The following is a 25281-nucleotide window of genomic DNA, read 5'->3' as shown; positions in this document are numbered from 1 at the left end:
TTTTCCAATTTATAATAAAATTCATAATAATTTCGGGGGAATTTTGGAACTTAAATATAAATTTCTAACACAGCAATATACTTGTAAAGTTACAGGTCCGGAAATAGTTGGTATAATTTTCATTTTAATACCAGTATTACTTCCTGTGCAAGCCTAATTGTTTCCTTGTGTCACAGCTTCCAAAACTTTTTACTGGGGACTCATTTTATTTCCCAAACTTTTTCGCTACCTTTACAGTTACTGGTGTTAGTGTGTTGCTAGGGCTAATGCTAAACAATACTTGCCTTATTTAAGAAAAATAGTTTTTAAGAAAAAAAATCGCTAATACGCCAGTTTTAACAACTATAATTTCCTTAACATTCTCTGTTCATCTTTATGCTCTACTATTTAACTCAATTAGCAGTATAAAGAATTATATATTTATAATATATGTATCATGGGTGCATATAGGAGGAGGGTGGGATCACCCTTTGAATATTGTTTTAAAAAAAATAATAAGCTCGTACTCTTTTTTTTGTTTGTAATTTATTTAAAAATTAAAGTAACTTTGTTTCAGTTGGAGATTGGAGGCAAAGCTGAGGGTGGGGGTTTATTTGTTGGGGATGTCGTTCATAGTATTAATAACGTTTTACTCAATGGGATGAGGGATGAAGCAATACAACTTGTGAAAGCTTCCCAACAAAACCTTGTGATGGAGATTGAAAGGTACGGACATTACATATAGTAGGGTGAGGGAAGATGGGACACCTTTTTATTCTAATTTCTTATCTTATTTGTAGTAAACAAAGAAAAAATTCAAAGGTTCCTAAAACCCCCGACTTCCATAGACCATTGTTAATTGTTTAAAATGTGATCAGGATATTTAGATATTAGGTGCTAAGGGTTGTCCCAGCTTTCCTCAACTATATAAGCTATATATATATCAAATCCATTAAATAGCTGCGAAAATTTTCCAAAATATATGATGACAAATCCAAATAAATCTGTGACAGACTGTGAGACTTGGACTACATTTGATTTGTATGCGACAAAATTCTGTTTGTTTTGTTTTATTTGCGCATCATAAACATGCTTTATGGAGAAGGGGTAGTTTAATTCTGGTAACAAGTGATTCTAGTAATCAAAGATACACAATGTACGCTGATCATTCACTCTGCCATGGCGTTTGCTTGTGATTAATCTTGTGCTTTGGTTCATAATATTTTAGTTTTAGTTCACAAAATGTTTGTAATAAGTAAATATGAGACCCTTTTAAATCAAAGTATTTTACCAAAATGCAGAAATATTCTATAGTGTTGCAACTGTTGTGCTTAAAGCCAAATGTTTTTATGACATTTTATGGCGGTATTACAGAGTAGTACTATTGTTAATGTGCTGACTTGGTTATTTCTTGGAAATTTGTGTTGTTTAAAATTGCAAGACAAGCTTTCAAATTATGCAAGCTCAACTTTTGTCAAAGTTAGTTTTCCTGTTATTAATATTAGGGTGTATGTGTCCTTGGGCAAGACACTTAATAATAATAACAATTGTCCCAACCCAGTGGTCTCTAATGGGTTGTCTTAACTGTTATCTATACATTACAAAAAATATCCCCTAAATCAATCATCCACCAAGTTACATACGTGGTAACTTGTAAGCGGGCACGAGGTGTATGAAACAGAACACCCGTGTTATAACGACTGTCGTTGCCCCGCCACTTGTTATTTAAAGTAAAATATAGTAGGATGAAGTAAGATGGTTCATGTTTTTTTTCTCTTTTCTCATCGCATTAGTAAACAGTATTTACAGAATTATATAACGTCGCTTCAGGACACGCAGCATTGTTAAAAATTCTTGCAGTGTTCCATCTTACCTCGCAGGCCGCAGTTCTCTACATGTATGATAGAGACAGAGTCTATATTATATATAGGCTATAAGCTACATATGTATATACATATTCTTAATCATGGTTTGAATCCATAAATCACTTATATGCAATCATTTTTAACAATACACACAAATAAACAATTAATATTTTTCTAATTCTTTAAAATTAATAATTCCTATGCTGATTATGCAGAAGTGTTATGGTGACGTTTTAACAGTTTACTTGAAACCCTTGTACCTTTCCACAACATTGTATTGATGTGTAATGCTTTATAACTTCCAACTTCACTGCGCCAGTCGTTGTAATTCCAACGTGTGTATTTAGTCCATGACGTCATTATTTACCCAAGAAATACATTCGTGTGTGCGAGGTATTAGTTGAATATGGCTCCCATGTGATGTGTTGCTTTGTTATTTAAAGGCATTGTAATGTTAGGTAGCTGGCTGAATCTTGTATACATATAAATTTCTTTTTAGACAGATAAAACGTTGCAAGTTTTTAGGATGTTTTTATAAAAAGATGGAAAATTGTAATGTTTTGCAGCCAATTGGCTTTAAATGTTATATATAAGTGTTTTATTTAGACAAGTTAGCTATTACAAGTCTTTTATAGAAAAATGAAAAATTGTAATGGTTTGTATTTAGTTATGCACAACATTTTTATAATTGTTTGTATATGTTACTTTATAAACAGGTTATATATTGTAAGTTCTGAATACGTTTTATAAAAATATTTAAAAGTCTAAAAGCTATTGAACCGTGCCATAATATCTATTGTTATCTCATAGATAAAATGTGTTACGTCACAACTAACAATGTGAATTGAAATTTTCGTAATAATGAACTTTTACTTGAATTCTATTCTGGACATAATGCGTGGTTGTCTACGTCATACATAGTTATGAATTGTATTGTTACGTCGTGAGGCGTAGCTTTGTATATAAGGTGCTATGTTTGTGGGATATAACACACGTTGTTGGATGGCAACTTGTTATGTTTTCAATGATATGTAGCCAGACATATATATGGCATCATAAAGTTAGTTAAATATTAACTAAACCGTGGAAAGTGCCGTCATTATTCTTACAGTTAGTCTGTGTACTTATGTTTAAGCTATTCCCGTCATAAATACGTCATAGAACTAATATGTTATGATTATTGTTATGTGATTGTGACGTAATGGATGAATGGACGCATCCTGATTGTTTACGTAGCACAAGTGACATCATATTCGATGTATATAACAGGTAAATTTAAAAAGTTTTTAAGATATAGTAGGGTGGGGTGAGAGGGTCCATGGTGTTATTCTCGTTTATCGTCCCATTTTGTAGCAAACAAAGAATATTTACAGAATTGTATAACCGTATCCTCACGACTCTAAAAGAACGTCGTTAGTTAGTTGAATTAGATCAGAAAATACGGGATTCAGGTGCTAGCGGTATCCCATCTTACCCCACAACACTATATGTTAACATGACAAATATATTTTTCCATTTATCTTTTTAAATACAATAACAAAGGTCAGGCTAATTTAAAAAAAAACGAAGAGAAGGAAATTAGCAGCAAAACGACAGTCGTTAAGACACGCTGTGGGTAAAAAACACTTGGGTAAAAGTTTTTAAATTGTAAAACAAATCAGCAATTATAGCAATCTTATAAGTAAGACGTTTGTTGTGAATCCGAACCCCGATACATTATTTTGCTTGCGTGTTATTGAAACCAATTAACAATCAACCAAGTTATTTGCGCTCGTGGGAAAGCGTCGCGTTAATAATCGCCATTGTTGGCAAACCAAGTTCCATTGTCTCGAACAATGGACGCCACCAGCGCTGGTTACACGAACCGTAACATTTCCTATTTCCCAGTGATAACACTTCATATTAATTTATTTATGTTATGTATTGACATTATTGACATTTTTTGATCATTAATTATTTAAATAAAACACTGATGCCATTTAGGCGAAATATGTAACTTTTATTATACATTTGTTTAGACTTGATTTTTGTCTGTTACGTTTTCGTAACACCAGATCATTTTAGTATTGGTAAAATTATAATACCCAGTGTTCGATGCGCTAAAATTTGTTAGTTTAAAATGACGTCATTGGAATTTCTAGACGTCATGAAAAAAATAAAAATTTGAACCGCACACACGTCGTCTTTTTCGTTAATGGTAGAGCGGTTGTTAATGTTTCACTACAAAACTATAAACCACATTTTAACATTACGTAATGTTTCTGCATGATTATAAATGCAGCGATAGCGATTCAACAGCAGTCGTCATAACACGGGTGTTCTGTTTCATACACCTTGTGCCTGCTTACGAGTTACCATGTATGTAACTTTGTAGGGGGTTGTTTTTTTGTATGGCTTGCAGTTAAGACAACCCATTAGTGACCACTGGGTTGGAGCACCGTTAAGTTTCTAGCCCAAGGACACATATGCCCACAATGGTAGCAGCATGTTTAATACATCTATTGTTCCTTACAGGGGTATACCACCTGCTCACCCCTCGTACCCCCTACGTCATGAAAGACACGGTTATTACATCACCAAACCTAGTTATACGTATCAAGAGGCACCCCGACGTACAATCGAAAACGAATACGATTCGTCAAGAGACGAGCTCGTGACGTCACAATCGTCACTTCACCGTTTTGATGATGATTACACGACACCTGATGTCGCTACAACCCAAGGTACTTAACTTGTATAGGGGTAAGATGGTCCATAGTAGGTTGGGGTAAGATGGGACGTGTTTTCACTCTCTTTTTCATCTTAGCCCACAGTAATATAGAAGGCATAGAAATATAATAAATGAAAACCCTGGTTGATTTTGTTGCAGCTCCTTATCCACCAAGTGGTAGGAACGAGCGACTAGAACAACCCAGCACTTCTGACGTCACACAAGGACCGCCAGTCAAACTACGAGCTCGAAAGTAAGTTTCTAATTATGGTATATTGTTATATATATGGGTGGGCCCTGTAGTGAGACAAGCCATTGGGGCATGTGATTTAGACCATAGTTGGCCTATTATCCCAACATTGTATTCTATATGGGGGAAGACCTATAGTGAGGCACGCCATTGGGTTTGACATTTAGGACAAAGTTTGCCCATTGCCCAAACACCAAAGCTGTACTGCATGGACCTCACCCGGCGACAGCAGCTTTAATGTCAATGGATGGGAGATCTTCCCTTGACAGCTCGAACAAGCTTACATGTTCCGTCTTGCCCACTTTAATTATAACATTCAGTTACCACAACCGAATTGTACATGAAATGAACGTATTATTAAATGAAACGTCTCTAGAAAGTTTTAATTTACTTTCCAAGCGAATACAATAGCAAAGTCACTCGCATAATATTGGCCTCCACACATTGTGCCCAATCATTAGGTATTATGACATCACAAACCATTGTAAGGAAAATATCGATTAAGTCGTACGTGTTAAGTAGCCTTGAAATACTTGTTACTCGGGAGACTTTGAGTTTCGTGGCGCAATTGCTAGCGTGGTATTTCAAGTAGGCTCAAGCGGTTTCAACTCACGATAATTTAGCTATGTGCGTCACAATTGCCTTGCTATGTCATGTGAATATGTAGTAGGTTCCGGGTAAGATGGGACATCTTTTAAATCTATTTTCTTGTCCCATTTGGCGGTGAACAAAGAATATTCAAAGAATCATAAAACTGTATCCTCACGGCTCTAAAATCGCTGTTAATTGTTTGAAACACGATCAGAAAATGTGGGATTTAAGTGCTAACGGTATCCCATCTTACCCCACAGTACTATATGTTATACCCGTCGCAAGTACGGTTTATAACTCATTGAATATTGGTTGTTAAATCGTAGTCTTAACCGTGTATCGGATAACCCCTCTTACAATTCCTTTTATTCTGAATGTTTAATTACCCCCGGCCATTACACGCCTTTTTCATTAGCACTCGTTTCACGACGAAATGAGAGATTATTTCACCCCTATTCATGCTGCTTGTTATACCAACATAATTGGCAAGTGTACGAACCATTGTGAGAAAGTGTATTATGTTATTCTTTTATTTAACGTGGTGTTGAACGTTTTAAACAAGCGACTAGTACAATTGGTTTGTGAGAGGCCAACACTTCGGATTTTGTTGTTTCGCCAAACAATGTCGCGTTTCTTCGTTGACTTAAACAGATCCCACGTTACTGGTAAGAACAGCAGCACAACAGTATTACCCGCATGGCAGATTTATTATCCCAAGAAACCTGCAAGGGAAAGTATGGAAGCTGTGTATAAAGTAGATTAGTGATTAGGTATGTCTTTGGATTATACACGGACTATTGGACCGAATATACGCGTCACTCGTGCTAGGAGTACATTGTGTAGACACTTATCAATTGCCAGGTAATGTATTACAATGCATTTATTACATTTATAGGAATTATGGTATAATTTATATTTTTCTATTTTATATTATAGTTTTGTAGGGTAAGATGGAATACCGTTAGCACATAATACCCATATTTTCTGATCGTGCTTTGAACAATTAACAACGGTATTTTAGAGTCGTGAGGATACGGTTATATAATTCTGTAAATATTTATTGTTTACCAACATTATATTTAATGTTTTCATACATATGCGATTGACATTACAACATAATTTCACCCGTTTTAATTCGACCTGCTTTAAACTCAAATCAAAGTTATTTTATCCCCGCTTAAAAGATTCCGCGCACGATTGTCATTACGTGTAATTCACCGTAAACTGTTGGTGTCTTATGTTCGCAATTATAAAGCAAATTCTGCCCAATCTTTTGTCTGCTGCTGAATAACAAGACTTGGAATGTTACGTTTTGGTGGTTTTCAATAAATTCAAGATCTTGTTACTGTTAAGACATCTATTCTTGTGGTCGTCACTCTGTTAGATTGCTGGAAATTGGTACCCAACTCTGTTACTAAAAGTATCCAGACCAAAACTTTGATTTTTGTTGAAAATTCAAGTTAAACCATCCCTACTTGCGAAGTTTTGCAAAAAATCAACCAAAACTATTTTTTTTTTAATAATCTGTTAAAAAATTGTTTTGAATAAAGAAATTAAAAGAATAATTCTTGAATAAAATCAAAAACAAAAATTTTACAACAAAAAGGTTTTCTTTCTATTTTAGAATAATTCTATACCACTTATATTTTCAACACTTGATGGGTAGCGAAACCACACGTTATAACCCATGTATGGAATGTGACGATCGATATTTTGAACCTCTGTGGATTCCGATCGTGTTTACCTTGCAGAACACACATGGCGTCGCGGCGACTGCTGATAGAAAACTGATAAATATGTTGATAAAAAAATGAAAAAAATAAAATAATTATCAAAAGCTGATACAAAACGAAATACAAATGATAAAAAAAGCTTAAAAAAATCCAAAATTCTTTTATTTCTAACGATTATGACGTAATAGTATTGTGTGAAACAGCGGGAAACCACTTGAAAAAAAAACAACAGACGGTTTTCATCTCATACCTAAAAACTGGTTTTATATAGTAGGGTGGGGTAAGATGGGATTTTTTTTATAAATAAAAATAGTTACAGAAATATATATCCGATTTCTCGCGAGTCTGCGACTCTAAATGAGAGTTGTTAATTGTTGAAAACCCGTTGGGGAATATGGGATACTATGGGCTAACGGTGTCCCATCTTACCCTACAGTACTATGGTGTATATCAAATATATATATAAATGATGTCGCAAATATATATGTATACCACCTAGCTACGAGATGTATCATTCAACTATGGAACCTGAAATACCACATATTACATTAGTTGTTATAATACCGTAACATCGATAATTTACACCGTACTACGTCGGATAAATAAACTGTCGGCATAAAATTGACACGTATGTGTTGTGTTGTAATCAACATTGAAAGGCCTTTGATGTTGTTTTCTTTAACAAATACAGCGTGTCGCCGCCAATGATGAAAGTCATTGCCTGTTAAGCTGTATGGTACTGTGGGGTAAGATGGGATATTGCTAGCACATAATATCCCATATTTCCCAATCAAATTATCAACGCTTTTTAAAGTCGCGATAAGACGGTTTTTATAACTCTGTAAATATTTTCTGTTTACTTACAAATGAGATGGGAAAGGAGAATCAAAAGGTGTCCCATCTTTCCCCACCCTACTATACGTTCTGTAAATCCCAATTCGCACTGTAGTTCCTTGTTTATGATTCATCTTGAAATTATTTTGCGCTCGGGTTCAGTTTCGCACTGGAACAAAACATAGGGGTGTCATATTGCTGAAACATTGGTTTATATTTGTACAACATATTGACGGAATGATCGTATAACATCTGCACAGTATGTGTTGCGTGTATCTGTATGAGTGTGGCCACATATTTGTCAGCTTTAGTTCAGTCAGTTTCAGTTGATATGAGGAAAGCAATAGTGAAGTTAGAAGATATATTAGGATAGGGTAAGATGGTCGATCGTCAATGTTTTCATTATTTTCCGTCCAACTTAGCGGTAAACTGGTAATATTTACAGAATTATTTAACCGTTTCCTTACGTGTAAAAGGCGTTATTAGTTGTTAAAAACGAGGCTAGGAAATATGGGATATTATGTGCTATCGTTATCCATCTTACCCCACAGTACTATATACATCATTTCGATTCGAAAAAGTGAGATACTGGCTGGGCATTGAGGCGTGTTAAGGCAAACAATCGTAGCTTAGTCGTCTCACAGACCGACAGACATATTACTTAGTTGTATTGCCCACGGCAAATGCAAAGTAATGACCTTAGTCCAGACTGTTGGGCGGGAATTAGAGCTTTAATTGCGTTTGGATTTGTATTAGGAGCTCCTGAGGAACCCGCAATGCTCTATCCTGTATTATATAGCTTGTTAATGGTAGGGGGGCAAAGGAGAAGTAGAAGTGTGACCGCAGGAGAAGAGACGATTTTATGTGATTTGCCCCATGAGTCAGAATTGTTGAATAAACGCTTAGAAAAACACAAGTGAGACGAACGTCGGTGTCTGGTTAGAAACGTCTGCGTTCATGTTTTACTTGTTTGGGGAACGTTCAAATATGTTTAGTTGGAAAATATGGATTGTAGGGTGAAGTAGACGAGCGTTCTGCTTGGTTAGCGTCAGCCGAATGTTTTGTAACTGTATATCAGTATGTATTGTAAACCATATGTATTTGTCTCTACAGTTATAATAGCTATATAGTTGTTCCTACATAGTTAATATATTTATAAAGTAAACAATAAGCGAACATCTACGATTTCGTTTAGCGCTAGTCGATTGTTTTGTTGCTGTATTTACAGCTAGTGTTTTGTAAATCCATTTCTTTTCATCTGCCGTAACGATAATTGTATATTTGACTTTCCATGTAAATTAGTTTCAAAACCTAGATTTATGACGTTAATGGTCGCTGCAAGCGTTTAGTAAATAGCAGTAGACGTATATTAAATGCGCGTATACATATTAACTAACTCACCAAGAATGCTTTAGTTGCTCATAAGCCGATTATCACTTAGTATTATATCGCGTATATGGGCGTATATGTGGTAATACATGTGGTGAAGGTTTTTGGTTTGAGTACAACGCATGTGCTTATGTGTGACGTATATTCGCGTCATAGGAAACCGTAGAATCCAGTGGTTCACTACATCATTGTCAAACTATGTTTAAACTGAATCTAGTTACGCATGCTTTTCTAAAACTAACTAATTTTGTCTCGTTTTAACTTTTTGTCTTTTTTTACTATTAAAAAAATATTTTTGAACTTTTTTTTCTATTTGAAAATTATTTTACATAACTTTTATTATGATGTTGTATGTTTGTCTTTGCATTTATTAAAGTTCAATTCTGTAAACCTGTAGAATATATCTGACATAATACTACAACTGTTTGGGAATATATATGTAGCAAGGTGGGGTAAAATGGGGCATCTCTCATTCTCTTTTCATAAGATTTTAAAAGAGCCCCGTAAAACATAATAAGGACATGAGATGTAGATGCTATTGGTATCCCATCTTACCCCACCCTACTATAGAACTGTTTGAAAAACCACATATTCATATTCCAATACTAGCTTTTTAATGTCGCATCCACATCCATTATACAGGGCTAGGGACAGAGGGGTTCCCACTGAACGACCGAGATCGTGGCATGCATCAAAACATCCCGATGATACAACATATATGCATGACGATCGTAAGAACATGAGATCACCCGGCTACCCTGGTAGTCCCGCATCACAACCAAGATTCCACCTTCTATCTCAACCACAACGGAGGTCTAAGGGCTGGTACGAGTCAGGAGATTTGAAATCAGCGATTCGGGGCGATGTGAACGGGTCAAAAGATTCTCTCATATCAGAACACTCGCAACATTCTTATCGCAGCGGTCGGTTGAGCGTCTCAAGCTCCAGAAGTTCCGGCACAATGTCTAGCTCGCGTGGAAGCTTAGATAACTTGGATAAACCGCATCGAGCGGATATCGGCTCCAACCGAGCAACGAGTAAGCGAAAATCTCCGTCAAAACCCGTCGCTGGTATTGTGACACAGCAGAAAAACGTTTTCGAGAAACTTTCGCATCATCCTCCGTATGAAGAAGGCGGTCGAGTTCCGGATGCGGGAAGAAGTAGTCTCGCAAGGAAGTCACCGTTCCACGATAATGAGCCTCGTTATAGCAGGGGTGAAAAAGGTGACGAAACTTTAACATCGCCCCCTCATGCTCGTAGCGGGGGTGAAGGGTTGGAAATGGAGAATTTACCGGAGTTTAAATATTGTGATGCGAAAATCGTGAAAACCAATCATACTCGTGATGTACCTGACCCTCCTGCCCGTGATATATCAAGCGTGCAAGCCATGAAGAATTATCATGCGAGAAGTCATGTGATGCAGGTGAGTGTTCAACTACAAAGTTACTTGGACTGCTACTATTGTGTGGGTGTGCCTAGTGGTCATTAATGGGTTGTCCAAAATCATCCACAAAGTTACATATGTGGTAACTTGTAAGCGGGCACGAGGTGTATGAAACAGAACACCTGTGTTATAACAACTGTCGTTGCCCCGCCCACTCAAAAATAAACAATCCACATTCATTCTCTCAGTGATGTTTGTTTCATAGGACGACCAACACACTTCCACCCACAATTTACCATCAAGTGAAAAAACGAGACAAGAGCGAGTGTTTGGTGTTATGTCCGTTGGTAATTCACGTAACGTGGTGACCACAAGCGTTACCGTGTCGCCTAACAGTGAAAAACACGACATAGAACGATCGCCAACGTATCAACATTTAAGAGACGCGACAAGTTATTCGGAAATTGCGACACCGGATCAAAAAGTTCAAACAACAGGGGAGTATGACAGGTCCCCAGAACACGCTCGTAGTGGTTCAAACGAACTATCTGACCAGTCTGACCCTTTCAAGGGAAAGCACAAATATGGGGTGATTTGGAAGACACCCCAAACGCATCGTCGAACTAAATCTTCCGATTTTAGCAGTGTTTTACAAAACTGGTCATCGCAAAACCAGCAGCCGAAGTTATCAGTTAGCAAATCTAAGGACGACATTGTAAATGTTGACCAAGCTGAAGACTGGAATAAGAACGTCCACAAAGAACCTAATGTTGCAACAAACGACAATCTCCCTTCTATTCTACGTTCCTTACAACATTCCAGTGTTGGCCAGCGACAATATAAAGAACTTGAACCGAAAACGAGCGAGAATTATGAACTACTATGGTTTTCTGAAAGTCCGAGGCCTTCTGTTGAACCAGCTGTCCAAAATAAAGTGGAATCTGGAAAGAGGGACAGCAGGTGATGTTTTTATTATTAATTTCAAAATAAAAATTTAATTTCAATAGGTAAATATTTTAATTCATGTTATATATATATATATATATGTTTTCTTACACGGAAACACTTATTTTTTATATTTTTAACTTTATAATTTATTTGTCGTTATAACACTGGTGTTCTGTTTCATACACTTTGTGCTACATTTGAGTTACCATGTGTGTAACAGAACATATAATGATTTAACAACTGTTGTTTTCCCGCCATACAAGGATAATTAAGTTACATTCATTCATTAATTCACAGGAACTGGCCCACTGGTTACAAGGAGGTTGATCTTGATAATCAAGACGACGCGTTTGGAGCCCCAGATGAAACGTATTGTAATAATATTAAAGACATGTCGCGCAAGGTAAGACGAATATTTTCGAGACAACTTTAGCGTAATCCAAGGTCCTATTACGTGACTTGCTGCAGGACCTTAAATGGTAATTTTATGGTCGCAGGCTCCTAACATAAAAATGCATGCATGGAATCTGTTATAATACTCTACGTGAATAAATAATCTGGGTACATCGTACACAATTACATAGTAACAAGGTTAATTAGTAATAAAGAACCAATCAAAGGTAATAACTTAAGGATATGGACAGGTTTTGCAAACGAAACGCAGTGTGTCAATATAGACAGCCAACCCTGGAATTCCTAAACTGCATTAATTATGTATCTTATAAGTTAAAGTATTGCTTGTCAGGTTTATGTATTGATACAGTGAGAAAATTCCACGGTTGTTCTGCCTACCCTGCCACCCCAGGTTTGGCGCCTATGCCCCCAGAAGACTATTTATAGATTGATAATTTTATCCCAGGTGCTACGAGTGACTTCATTCACACGGAAAGACTTGACAGCTTCCCCATCTTACCAGTCATTTGAAGATAAACGAAAGCACTTTCTGTTCCCGACACAAAAACAATCTCACCCAGCTGTAATACATTCCAGGTTCAGAGAATTTCTTCCAAATTATGTTAATGTTTTATTTAAGCTATAACTATAGGTGTCATAATTTTAATTACGGACCATCCAGGCCCTAGGGTAACATTGCTTGTATTTAAATAAGATACTGACAATGCCATTTGGGCGAAATATATTTCTCTATTAATAACAATTGGTTGGACTTGATTTTTGTTGGTTAATTTTTCTTAGCATCAGATCATTGCTGTAATGTAGTTTAATTTATAGCATGAAACATAGGTAACTAACTTCATTGATTAATGTGGTGAATACGGTGTAATTTCACCCTGCCTATTTGTATAGACACATAACAGCAGAGTAAATTCTGTAGGATACCCTTGTCTATAATCTGGATACATTTAGACTTAGTAATGGGTTAATTGGCAACAAAGCACCAATTTAACAGGTAACACCTTCAGCATATGGCCTAAAAATCTGATAGGCATTCTATGTTCCAAACTCTTATTTCCAATTCAGATCCCGTTCCCATGGCAACGAGATTGATGAAACCAGTCCGCAGATCACAAGCAGATGTGCCGACAATAAAACGCCGAATGAAACGAGGCCTCGTCCAAAATCTGCGGGCGTTCGTGCTAAGTAAGTCACCCAGCATGAAGTATATGAATGGATGTAATTTATTTACCCTCACATGGCGAAGTATCGGCGTTCCTTATAACACAGGTGTTTTGTTTTATACACCTCATGTTTGTAATTATTTTCTGGGTATTTTTATGACAATATATAACGGACAATACAAACAACCCATTAGTGACAACTGGGTTGGAGCAATTTCCGTTAAGTGTCTTTACATACGCCAAACGCCAACATTGGTTGAAACGCATGATTTTCTTTTCTTGAGTTGCATGATCCTTAATTCCTGCATGTTTCATCAGGCATGCCCCCGCACACCGCACCACTCCACCCTGTCCTACTTATTACAGTAGGAAGTCCGAATCTTTGCCACGTAATTTGTTGCCAAGGTAGTTCTTGTTAATTATTTATTTGTTTGTTACTTCTATTACACTACTTCTTTTAGACTTCAATTAATAACCCATAACGCTATGTTACTTCTGTCACGCACAATGGAAAATAATATTTTTGGCTGTATTTAAAAACATTTATTTTATCCCGACATTTGGTTCAACAAGAACGCAGTTAAATCTAGTATAGCCCTCTATATAAAAGGTTAATTTTCTTTCTTCACCACTTGGCTATCTATATACAAACCATTGCATTAGGCATGAAAATGTTTAAACTCTATTTCATATTATTCTGTGTGCAATTTCCATGAGTGACATGAATATCCTTGTTTATGAACTTAATTCTACATTGCATAATATTCTACCAACACACGTTGCGTTCAAACATAATATTAATAACAATATTACTCAGTTACACATCCGATGAATCAAGTTCACCAAATATGGTGCTTTCGCCACAAAATCGGAGAATTTCGATCGACGTTAAACCTGAGTTGACACCGATAAATGCAGGGAAAGACATTGAAAAGCGGAAAGCAGTTTTTGAATATATTTCCAAAGCTAAACGTGGGGGCGAAAGGTAAGCATGTTTTCTGTTTTACAGTGAGCGCCTGGTTTTTTTATTAAAGTTGATATATAGTGGGGTGGGGGAAGATACCCTTTAGCACATAATATCCAAATATCCTTATCGTGTTTTAAACAATTAACAACGGTGCATGGGAGTTGTGAACATACAGTTTTATAATTCTTTGAATGTTTTTTGCTTACTACCAAATTGGAAGAGAAAATAGAATGATCAGGTGTCCCATCTTCCCCCACCCTACCATACCAAAACATAACATCAATTGATTTAGTTGTTTCAATAAGATAGCGTAGATTAAATCAAATAAAACAAGCAAGAGAAGGGGATTACCTGCAAAGCTACAGTTAGTTCTTGTTCGAACCTGGCAATTTTTACTGACTTGCCACCAAATTCAGTTTTCTTTTTAAAATAAAATAAGAAATACAATGTTTGTTTGTACTTGACAGCAACCAGCTTGGAGCATCTTACGTTTCCTCAACGAGTCTTTTCACATCACATAGCGATGAAACAGATAAACATCGGACCAGGGACAGCGTGGATATGAGTGAGAATAGAAAACCGAGGTATTTTTAATAAAAAATGGTTTTCATAAAAAACTCTTGAATATTGCCCCGCCATGCGAGGATAAATAATGTTACATACGTGGTAACTTGTAAGCGGGCACAAGGTGTATAAAATAGAACACCCGTGTTATAACGACTGTCATTGCCCCGCCATACCAGGATATACAATTTACATACGCCCTTTCATCCCCTGTAGTAGCAGCCACCGTTCCACCCCCCAGCCATATATGGAACACATTGGTAGCGTGAGGAAGAAAAGTAACTTCAAGGAAACACGCGCAAAGTTTGACAGGCAAGTTTTATAATAAACATAATATAGACATCATATCATAGGCGCCTAACATGGGTATGCAGGGTATGCATGCATGCCCCAGAATCAATTATGATACTTTATATAAATAATAATCCACAAGTACATATAGTAACATGGTAATTGGTAATGTGGTTTTTCAAGGTTTTAACTTTATTCTGTCATAAAAAAGCAATTCTATTTTATCTTTAAGTAGCTCAGGAACTTCCATTCTAAGTTCCTGTTAAAAACGCGATGTTTTATATAAATGACTAATCCTTAATGACTGATGACTGAGTTCGTTTCCTCCAGAATCCCGAGAACAAAATCGACTTCATCTTTATTGGAGGAGATTGATGAACCTCGTAAGAGGAGCCGATCCTCCGTGAACATCCATGAACAACACGCCAACATCCATGACACAGATGATGCGTTGAACGCGACAGGTGGTGGGCTGTTTGGTTCTTGGATGTGAATGAACTTATTTATCCTCGCATGGCGGGCAACGACAGTCGTTATAACACAGGTGTTCTGTTTCATACACCTCGTGCCTGCTTACAAGTTACCACGTATGTAACTTGTTTATCCTCGCATGGTGGGGCAACAACAGTCGTTATAACACAGGTGTTCTGTTTCATACACCTCGTGCTTGCTTATAAGTTACCACGTATGTAACTTGTTTATCCTCGCATGGCGGGGCAACGACAGTCGTTATAACACAGGTGTTCTGTTTCATACACATCATGCCTGCTTACAAGTTACCACGTATGTAACTTGTTTATCCTCGCATGGTGGGGCAACAACAGTCGTTATAACACAGGTGTTCTGTTTCATACACATCATGCCAGCTTACAAGTTACCACGTATGTAACAGTTTGTATTCTGTTGGTTCATTTCGTAAGCTGACATGAGGTGTATGTAACAGAACATACAAGTTACAATGACCGTCATTTCCCTTTCACGGGGAGTTTAAAAATATTAAATTTAAATTTAAATTCCTTTATTTCCACAGCCCCAGTTATAACAAGCGAACACAGCAATAGTGAGGAGCTTCACAAACCAACCCCTGAGGATGAGGTAACATTATTTAGGTTTCGGATCAAAATATAATCTTGTAGAAAATTATCCAAAAAACAAAATGCCTAGTTGATTGTTTTCGCTACCACAAACACCTGTGGCGCTAGAGAGCAATATGTGACAGTCGGTAAAAAACGAAAACCTTGTTGTGTTTAATTCTTCTGCTTAAACTTGAATTAATCTTTCGTCTATTACACAAATTAAACATATATTTCCACCACAGCGTCTACCTCTGATGGAAAAGATCAAAGCTCCTCCTCGAAGACATCCAAGACATAGATATTCTAACAGGTATTTAATGTTGCTTAAACACTATGTATGGATGAATGAATAAATGTATTTTTTATATTTGTTTATTCTATGTGGGTGAGGTCCTTGTTGTGTACCTGGGGTTTAAACCAGAGTTGGTTCATTACCCCAACATTGTATATGCACATTCTATTATATATGGGTGAGGTCCTTGTTGAGGACATGGGATTTAGACCAAATTTGGCCATTACCCCAACACCCAAAAGTCCCTGAAAAATGAAACAACGTAACTTGTTTATCCTCGCATAGCGTTGGCATTGCCCCCCATACCAGGATTAATAAATTACAATCACTTATATATTGCCCATATTACCAAGTTCCATCCACCCACAGCAGCAGTGCATCATCGGCCACCACCATCAGCACTTTATCATCTTTCTCTTCAACATCGTCAACTTCTATCGGGAAGATGGCTGCGTTGGGGGAAGAACATTTCCCACCACCACATGAAGCAACGGGGTGAGTGTTGTGTGTAACTTGTTTATCCAGCAATGACAGTCGGGTGTTGTGTTTTCTACACTTCGTGCTAGCTTACAAGTTGCCACACATGTAAATTTGTGGGTGACTGTTTTTTTCGAATTCCTATTTATCGTCATAATTTTCATTATTTTTCATAGGATTATATTTATTTATAGAACCGCTGCTTCTGTACTTTCCTCCGATGTTTGCAACAAATCATCAGATCCAATAATTACTTCCAAGCAGCCCGATGTAAAAGTTACCGTGATCGACACAAAAGTACTAAATACTGAACCAACAGTCGCAGAAAATGAGCCAAAAGTTCCAGATAATGAACCCAAGGTTGAACCCAAGGAGTCGGAAAACGAAGTAATAGTTTTGGAAACAATCCCAAAGCTTCCAAAAACCGAAACTGAACTTTTAAAGGACGATTCAAAAACTGTTCCCGTACAAAAAAGCTCAAAAAAATCTTCCCTGGCAATTGACACCGGCACTTATAGAGTCGTACGAGGAAAAAAGAAAACAAAAGATGAGAAAAAGATTCGCTCTTCTCTCGAACTGCAAATTAATTCTCCCGTAAAGTCCCCCGAAGATGATGAGAAAGTAGTCACAAAAGTCCGGTCTTCTTCATCTAATCGTATCATCACCCCAAGCCACAAGCTCCCCCCACCCCCACCCCCACCTCCTAAACAAGTGGATGAAAAAACTGAAAAACTTATTCGAAGATTTTCCGAGCGCAGGAGATCCCAGCACTTTCCCCCTCCCCCTCATTTACCCGGCAAACCTCCAACAAATGTCATGTAAGTTAAAATTTAACAAATTATATTAAATTTTATTCATTCTGTTACCTATGCTACCAGTAATGTTTTTTCAGCTCATTGGGTATAAAAACGTTAAAATTTTCCAACGTTTTTTACTGTCATTCGTATACTTCAAGGTTTGACGCAACCATTTTTTTTACCTTATTTTAATGTTAACTTTTCATTCACGCAAAAGTTTCTCTTTTTTAGAGAATTATTGGATGAAGAATTGAAAGAAACCGCAACAACAGATGCAACAGTGACGTCACAAACGCTACCTGTTGCCCATAGCAACGGTATTTCTACCCCACCAACCATAGACACCTACAATGAAGTTACATACTTGTTAGACACTGATTCCGACTCCAGTGCGACACCTAGCGATAGGAAAACCGACGGATATGAAAACGTTCACGCCGTCGGGGAACGCAAGGATTATGAGAATGTATTTACAATCGAAGCTCCACCGGAAGATGGCGGTAAAGAGCAGGCTGAGAAGTCTCCGGTTAAGGTACGAGTTTATAAACGTAACTTATTTATCCTCGCATGACTGGGCAACGACAGTCGTTATAACACGGGTGTTCTGTTTCATACACCTCGTGTCCGATTACGAGTTACCATGTATGTAACTTTGTGAGTAATTATTTTCTCCGATATATTTCTTATAATATTTTACCCCAGGTAACCCCCGAAGTCTCCCAAGAACCCTTGTTACCCGATGTAACATTATTACCCGAAGCCCCCCCTGCTATTAATGACCAACATTCCTATTTAACAACGAAGATAATGAATGGTGATAAGAAGCTTGCACAGGTACGCGTTGTTCATCTGGTGCGGTGGAACAGTGGGTTAGCATGAATGTTTCTAGTCTAGAAGTTATGGGTTCGAGGCTTGATGCTGCTACCATTGCGAGCGTATGTGCCTTTGGGCAAGACACTTAACGGTAATTGCTCCAACCCAGTGGTCACTAACGGGTTGTCTAAATTTTCGGCTATGCTGAAAAATAAACATACATGGTAACTAGTAAGCGGACACGAGGTGTATGAAACAGAACACCCGTGTTATAACGGCTGTCGTTGCCCCGCCATGCGAGGATAAATAAGTTACATTCATTCATTACGTTTGACGTTTGACTAACCCCTATATTTTATCCAGTTCCTAACAGCAAGCAACACAAAATCCTTCATAAAAGGAATTCTTCCAACGAACGAAATCGCTGACGAGGGAATGAGATACCGTAGAAGGAAAGCCCAACAAAGCTATGTTCAAATGTAAGTTGATTTATAAAGGGGAAAAGGCGGGACGTGTTATCATATATAGTAGGGTGGGGTATGATGGGATGGTTTTCATTGTTTTTTTCCGTAAACAAAGAAAATTTACAAAAATATAAAACCGTATTTTCACGACTCTAAAAGAATGTTGTTAAAACACGATGTGGAAATATGGGATATTATGTGGTAACAGTATCCCATCTTGCCCCACAATATTATGTGTTGTATGCATTATGACGTAGTATGATCATGAAGTGCATTGTTTATCGGTATCTTATTACACTGGTGGTGTTTTGAATACAAACATAGTAATGAAAATAATGGTTAAATAATTGTCTTCTGATCAATCATAATTTATTCATTTACGCAACTGGTTTACCAAACAAAAGACATAACGTTAATTTAATAAGGAATTACCATAGTGGTTAGGGGGTTGAGTTTTTCTGCTGTTATTGGAATATAAGTTGGTGTTTGTTTACTTTAGAGTAATTTCACATATGCATTGAAGTGGTTAGATCACTGATGTTTTCTATATTTTCGAAACACATGTTGTATATGCTTTCTGTTGTAATTTGACCTTTAGATAATTACTACTTGTCTGATTGGCATGATTACGAAGGGCATTGACGTATGTGGACCTTATGCGCCTGTCGAACTAACGTGTGGTCTAGATTAACTTTGTTAAATGGATGAGCTTATTTATCCTCGCATGGCGGGGCAACGCAGTTGTTATAACACGGGTGTTCTGTTCCATACATCTCGTGCCCGCTTACAAGTTACCACGTGTGTAAGTAGTTTATCCTCGCATGGCGGGGCAACGACAGTTGTTATAACACGGTTGTTTTGTTCCATACACCTCGTGCCCGCTTACAAGTTACCACGTGTGTAAGTAATTTATCCTCGCATGGCGGGGCAACGACAGTTGTTATAACACGGTTGTTTTGTTCCATTCACCTCGTGCCCGCTTACAAGTTACCACGTGTGTAAGTAATTTATCCTCGCATAGCGGGGCAACGACAGTCGTTATGTTCTGTTTCATACACCTTGTACCCGCTTACAAGTTACCACGTATGTAACTTTGTGGGAGATAATTTTAGGGGATTTTTTAATTAGTAACCACTGGGTTGGAAAAATTGTCGTTAAGTGTTTTGCCCAAACACGCATACGCCCATATTAATGATTTATTAGATTATTGTTTATTTTTATTAACACAACACACGAACTTGAATAACAAAACCTAACCGTCACGATGCAGTTTTAACTGGAAACCTATTTCTTATACTTGTTTGCTATTTTCACAACGGTTGGATGCAACTTAAACACACGCTGTCGCCAGTACGTGTGAATTAAACCTGCTAATAACGTTACACCTGAAAACGTGAGTGCAAACGACATCACGTTTAATGCATCGCTACATAGTTAAGTCACGCCAAAAGTAATCTTGGGCTATAAATGACGTCACACACCGATTAATGACAATCGTATCAACAACGTCACACCTTTTACCAAATCGCTTGCTGTTAATTTATCGCTTAAGTTTGCACCTTGTGCCTTCTGTGTGACGTAACAGTACGTGTTAAGACGACGTTTATATCCCGTCTTTTTTTTCGCAACCGAAATCGAAGAGACAGATAAAAGTTATGATAATACTGGGGGGCATTTCAAATCGACGTATTGTTTTAAAACAAAATATCAACGTAATATTTTAATATTCACATTACCACTACACTAGTAAACAAGCACAAAATTTAGTCATTGTTACTTTTGTAAATTAAATATTATATTAAATATTTCATACACGATGTTATTTAATGCAATATGTGCGTTCACTTAGCTGAACACGGTTGGGAAATACGGGATGTTATGTAATAACAATAACCATCTTACCCCACAGTACTATATGTTATTTGTTGCAATAATACGTCCTCGTTATGGTTTGTGACAACCGTAATTGGTTTTGAATATATTGTGTTGGTATTTATACCTTTTATACATGACTGCATCACAGTGCCAATTATTCGATCATGTTCGGCCATTATGACGTAACAATTCGATTTACACAACACGTTTTGACGCCAGTGGTTTATGTGACGTAAGATGTCAATCTTAATAAAAAGAGAGCGGTGATTTAATGAATGGCCACGTAGATTAAAACTTTATCTGTAGAATATATGTAAAAATATATATTATACAAACTCGCCCTGCTGTTAGGTGTCTATACAAACAAGCCGAGCCAAAGTATATTGCATTCACCACATTAATCAATGAGGTTCCCTATGTTTAACAACTATGAGTCTAACTGTATTTTATCAATGTCACCCCAGATTTTGTTTAAAAAAAAATTGTAAAAAAAAAACTTTTGTAGAAAATATAAAAAATAAATTCGTGTGAAAAACATGAGGCCAATGCATGTGTGTGGCCAAATAGAATCTGCACTTACGTGTCCAATAACATTGGTTTGTAGCAAGGTGATGATTTGACACAAATTACTGCAGCTGTCACTTTAGGTTTGACACGCGGTTACACCATGTATGGCTTGTGGCTGTTGACAGGTTGTTTTTATGACGTTATAATACAATATATCGGCGCCGTGGTAGAGTGGTGTCTCTAACTCTGGGGTTACGGGCTATAAAACAGAATATCCGGGCACGAGGTGAAACAAAACACCCGTGTTATAACGACTGTCGTTGACCCGCCTTGCGAGGATAAATAAGTTACATTCATTCATTCATTCATTCATTCATTCATTCATTCATTCTCAGTAAAGAGGAGAATGTACGTTGGAAGTCCAAAGCAATTTAAATTACTTTCAATGGCTTGCCACTTAATACTTGAATGTTCAATGTCAAATTACATTCAAACGTCTCGTTTCTACTTTAAACTTGGCTTTGAAGTATTTATAATGACGTCATACCATGATTGATTTACCCACAAACTTTAGTTTATTGATCCCGCGCTGTCTTAAAAGTCAAAAGACATAATTTAAAATCGTTTTATGAGATTACCGCAATTCGTGTCTATTTTGTATTTTAGAATTAGAATTAAATTTTGATGTTGGACCAGTTGCAAATCACGAGATAGCTTTTGTATTCGTTGTATGTTCTGGTCCCTTAATGCACAACCAAATTGTGGAATTCCTTTATTATTTAAAACTGTCCAGTCTCGTCATCAGACATTTTCCAATTTAATGCCCAAGTAGAAAATTACCAACTTTTCCATTCCGTTTTGTTGTTTTGTTCAGTAAGCTGTTGCATAATGAGTGACGCGTCGCGTATTATCCTAAACCTGACCGGCGGTAATTGGTTCGTCTTGTCTGTGTCTGTGTTACGGCGCGCCTTGCAACGAGAAAGTTGTTGGCGCCACGACACAGCGGTTAGTGCACCTGTCTCTTACCCGGGGGTTATGGCTGGTCGCTACAACCATTGGCGTATGTGTTCTTGGGCAAGATACTCGATCGCCCCAAACCAGTGACCCCTTTATAAATTGTCAGCCATAAATTTAAAAAACAATCACCTACAAAGTTACATATGTGGTAATTTGTAAGCGGGTATGAGGTGTATTTAACAGAACACCCGTGTTATAAAAACTGCGTTGCCCAGCCATGCGAGGATAAAGTTTTATATGTTTGTTCACATATACCATCAATCAATGTAATTAACTTGTTATATTATTCCACAGAACTGATAGCAAGAATAACGACACGCTGCCCGCATCATCTAATTATTACAAGACCTCAGCTTCAAAAGCAAAGATCTTAAACTTAATCAAAGAAAAGATTGCGGACGGTGAGATCTCATCGGAGGAAGATCAAGACAACGTGGAAGACATCAACTCGAAGAAGGTAACGAATCAACATGTCTACTCATGGTAGGGTGGGGTGGGGGGAGATGGTACAATCTATTTTCTCGTCCCATTTGGTAGTAAACAAAGAATATTCACAGAAATTATAAAACCGTATTCTCACGACTTCAAAAGAACGTTGATAATTGTTCAAAACACGATCAGGAAATATGGGATATTATGCTCTAACAATATCCATCTTACACCACAGTATTTTCTAACCGACTTGTTCGCAGATGGAACTCGTGTTAAGCATCAAGACAAAGCTGGATGAACTTGACAGCATGAAAGATTTACTTCAAGTTGAAATGCGCGAGAATGAAAGCTTGGGAAGACAGGTCCTTAAGAGTGTACAAGATGTTTGCACGGATCGTGAAGAGGAAAAATACAACAGCTTTGTTCATGATGTTGATATGATCATCAATCTGCTTCTCTCACTGTCAGGGAGGATGGCGCGCGTGGAGAACACGATACAGATGTTACATCCGGACACTGAGGACCAAGAACGGGTAAGATCATGATATTAAATGGGGTTTTTGGTGTCTGGGTTCGGTGGTGTGCCAAAGTGGTTAGCCATGTCTCTAGCCGAAAGTATGGGTTCGATCCGAGGCCCGTCGCTGCTACCAACATTGTGGGCGTTTGTGTCCTTGGGCAAGACACTTACCGGCAATTGCTCCAACCCAGTGGTCACTAATGGATTGTCTAAATTGTCAGCCATACATAAAACAATCACCACAAAGTTACATACATGGTAACTTGCAAGCTGGCACGAGGTGTATGAAACAGAACAACCGTGTTATAACGACTGTCGTTGCCCCACCATGCGAGGATAAATAAGTTACATAAATGGTAACTTGTAAGCAGACATGAGGTGTATGAAACAAAAAAAACGACTGTCGTTTTCGACCGTACAAACCAACTCACATCCAATGATATATTACAGGAACAGCTTGTTGAGAAACGACGCAAGTTATCGGATCAACACGAAGAAGCGAAGCAATTGAAAGCAAACATCGATCGTCGGCAGAAAACTGTGTCGGAAATTCTCGCTGGTTATTTTAATCAAGAACAGGTGTGTGTATGTTGTACACATGATGTATTTCATTGACTGAGGTTTAGTTTTTGATATTAGGGTAAATAAAGTACTGGTCAATTATAACAAATATTGTATAGTCAAAACAATAAAAAAAATGAAAATTTTGTTTAGCACAGCGGGGTAGGATGGGCAAAGAAAATTTACGAAGTTATGGAATGTATGTACTAACAACATCCCATTCTGCCGCACGTTTTTTTAGTTTGCGAATTACGTTACCACGTATGTAACTTTATGGGTGATTGTTTTGGGTGATTTCTTTATTGAAAATACAAAGTTGTAATCGACGTATATTTGTTGTAGTTTGCAGATTACGAACATTACATCAAGATGAAGTCGGCACTTATAATGGAGCAAAGGGAACTTGATGATAAAGCGAAGTTAGGCGACGAACAGATGCATGATTTGATGGAGAGTTTGCCTGACGACTTGCAACAGAAACTACAATCGCTTATGAACGAATGAGAATTTGAACCGAGTTGATTTCGGTTTTGGTCGCCAACTATATAGTGTTTATTAATGGGTTTAAAATTCCTTGCTTTTTAAAATCGTATACTTTGAACATACATTGTATATCTGTTATTGTTACTGGGCCTTTGAATCTTATGTTTTTTTTTGTTAATTTTAAGTCATTTTTATTCTTTCTATTCCTGTTTAACTGCCAGCCTTACACCGGTGGGATGCTACACTTGTATTCTGTTCCATGCGGCCAAAGTAATAAAATAGCTTACTAGTTCAACATGACTCTTGTAATTGAAATACTGTTGCTGTCAAGTTTAAAATAAGTCAACAAAAACAGTTTAGTTTTGAAAACACGGATTTTCTAGTCAGTTGTAATCAAATGTTTCTGTTAAAAAAAGATGTTTTTTATATGGATGGCTGATCAATTAGTCACAATTGTTATTATGTTACGTCATCCATCGTTATTTAGATTTCGAAGCTTGGTCCGAAAAAAAGTTACCAGAAAATTTTTGTTTTTTACCGTCTTGCAATTTTGAAGTTGTTGCAGTTAAGTCTAGACTTTATTTATCTGAAACGCTTTGTCGAAGAACGTTAACATCGGCGCGTCATTCATCAAGACGTAACGATGCAGAACTGCACCGGCGGCGTGGCACATAGGTGGTTAGCGCACCTGTCTCTAAACCAGACGTAACGCGTTCATCTCGGTTGTCTATTTTGGCTTTCTTCTTCTTTGAATAACTTTGGTTTCTAAACGCCTAAAAAAGAATTCGTTTCATTTAAGAAACAAACAGTGATCAACTATGGATTGTCTAAACTATATATACTAGAAATTTTGTAACTTAATTTAATACTGTTAACACTGTGTTTAAA

The 25281-nt window shown here is 37.2% G+C and overlaps 1 protein-coding gene across 6 annotated transcripts; it reads left to right on the top strand.

Annotated features, from left to right (window-relative positions):
• Positions 1 to 551: 551 nt before the first annotated feature.
• LOC100184762 (protein Shroom3) lies at positions 552 to 24693 on the top strand. 6 transcript variants are annotated; one of them, XM_018815947.2, is made up of 24 exons: positions 552 to 705; positions 4359 to 4567; positions 4714 to 4807; positions 9994 to 10774; positions 11001 to 11695; positions 11981 to 12086; positions 12543 to 12673; positions 13163 to 13282; positions 13579 to 13665; positions 14078 to 14245; positions 14695 to 14811; positions 15008 to 15103; positions 15413 to 15546; positions 16113 to 16177; positions 16401 to 16468; positions 16820 to 16945; positions 17122 to 17745; positions 17956 to 18256; positions 18427 to 18558; positions 18901 to 19016; positions 22695 to 22857; positions 23093 to 23365; positions 23800 to 23928; positions 24253 to 24693. In XM_018815947.2, exons 1-24 carry the CDS (start codon positions 641 to 643, stop codon positions 24412 to 24414), a joined length of 4962 nt encoding a protein of 1653 aa, XP_018671492.1. In that variant the 5' UTR covers positions 552 to 640; the 3' UTR covers positions 24415 to 24693. The 6 variants fall into 6 exon arrangements, with proteins under 6 accessions (XP_018671492.1, XP_018671493.1, XP_018671490.1 ...); XM_018815948.2 differs by having other exon boundaries at positions 15413 to 15549; positions 16823 to 16945; XM_018815945.2 differs by having other exon boundaries at positions 15413 to 15549.
• Positions 24694 to 25281: the final 588 nt, after the last annotated feature.

This window comes from Ciona intestinalis, unplaced genomic scaffold (genome assembly GCF_000224145.3).
Source record: "Ciona intestinalis unplaced genomic scaffold, KH HT000120.2, whole genome shotgun sequence".
Lineage (NCBI taxonomy): Eukaryota > Metazoa > Chordata > Ascidiacea > Phlebobranchia > Cionidae > Ciona > Ciona intestinalis.
The sequence above is the reverse complement of the archived record's forward strand: the minus strand, read 5'-3'. Positions and strand labels throughout refer to the sequence as shown.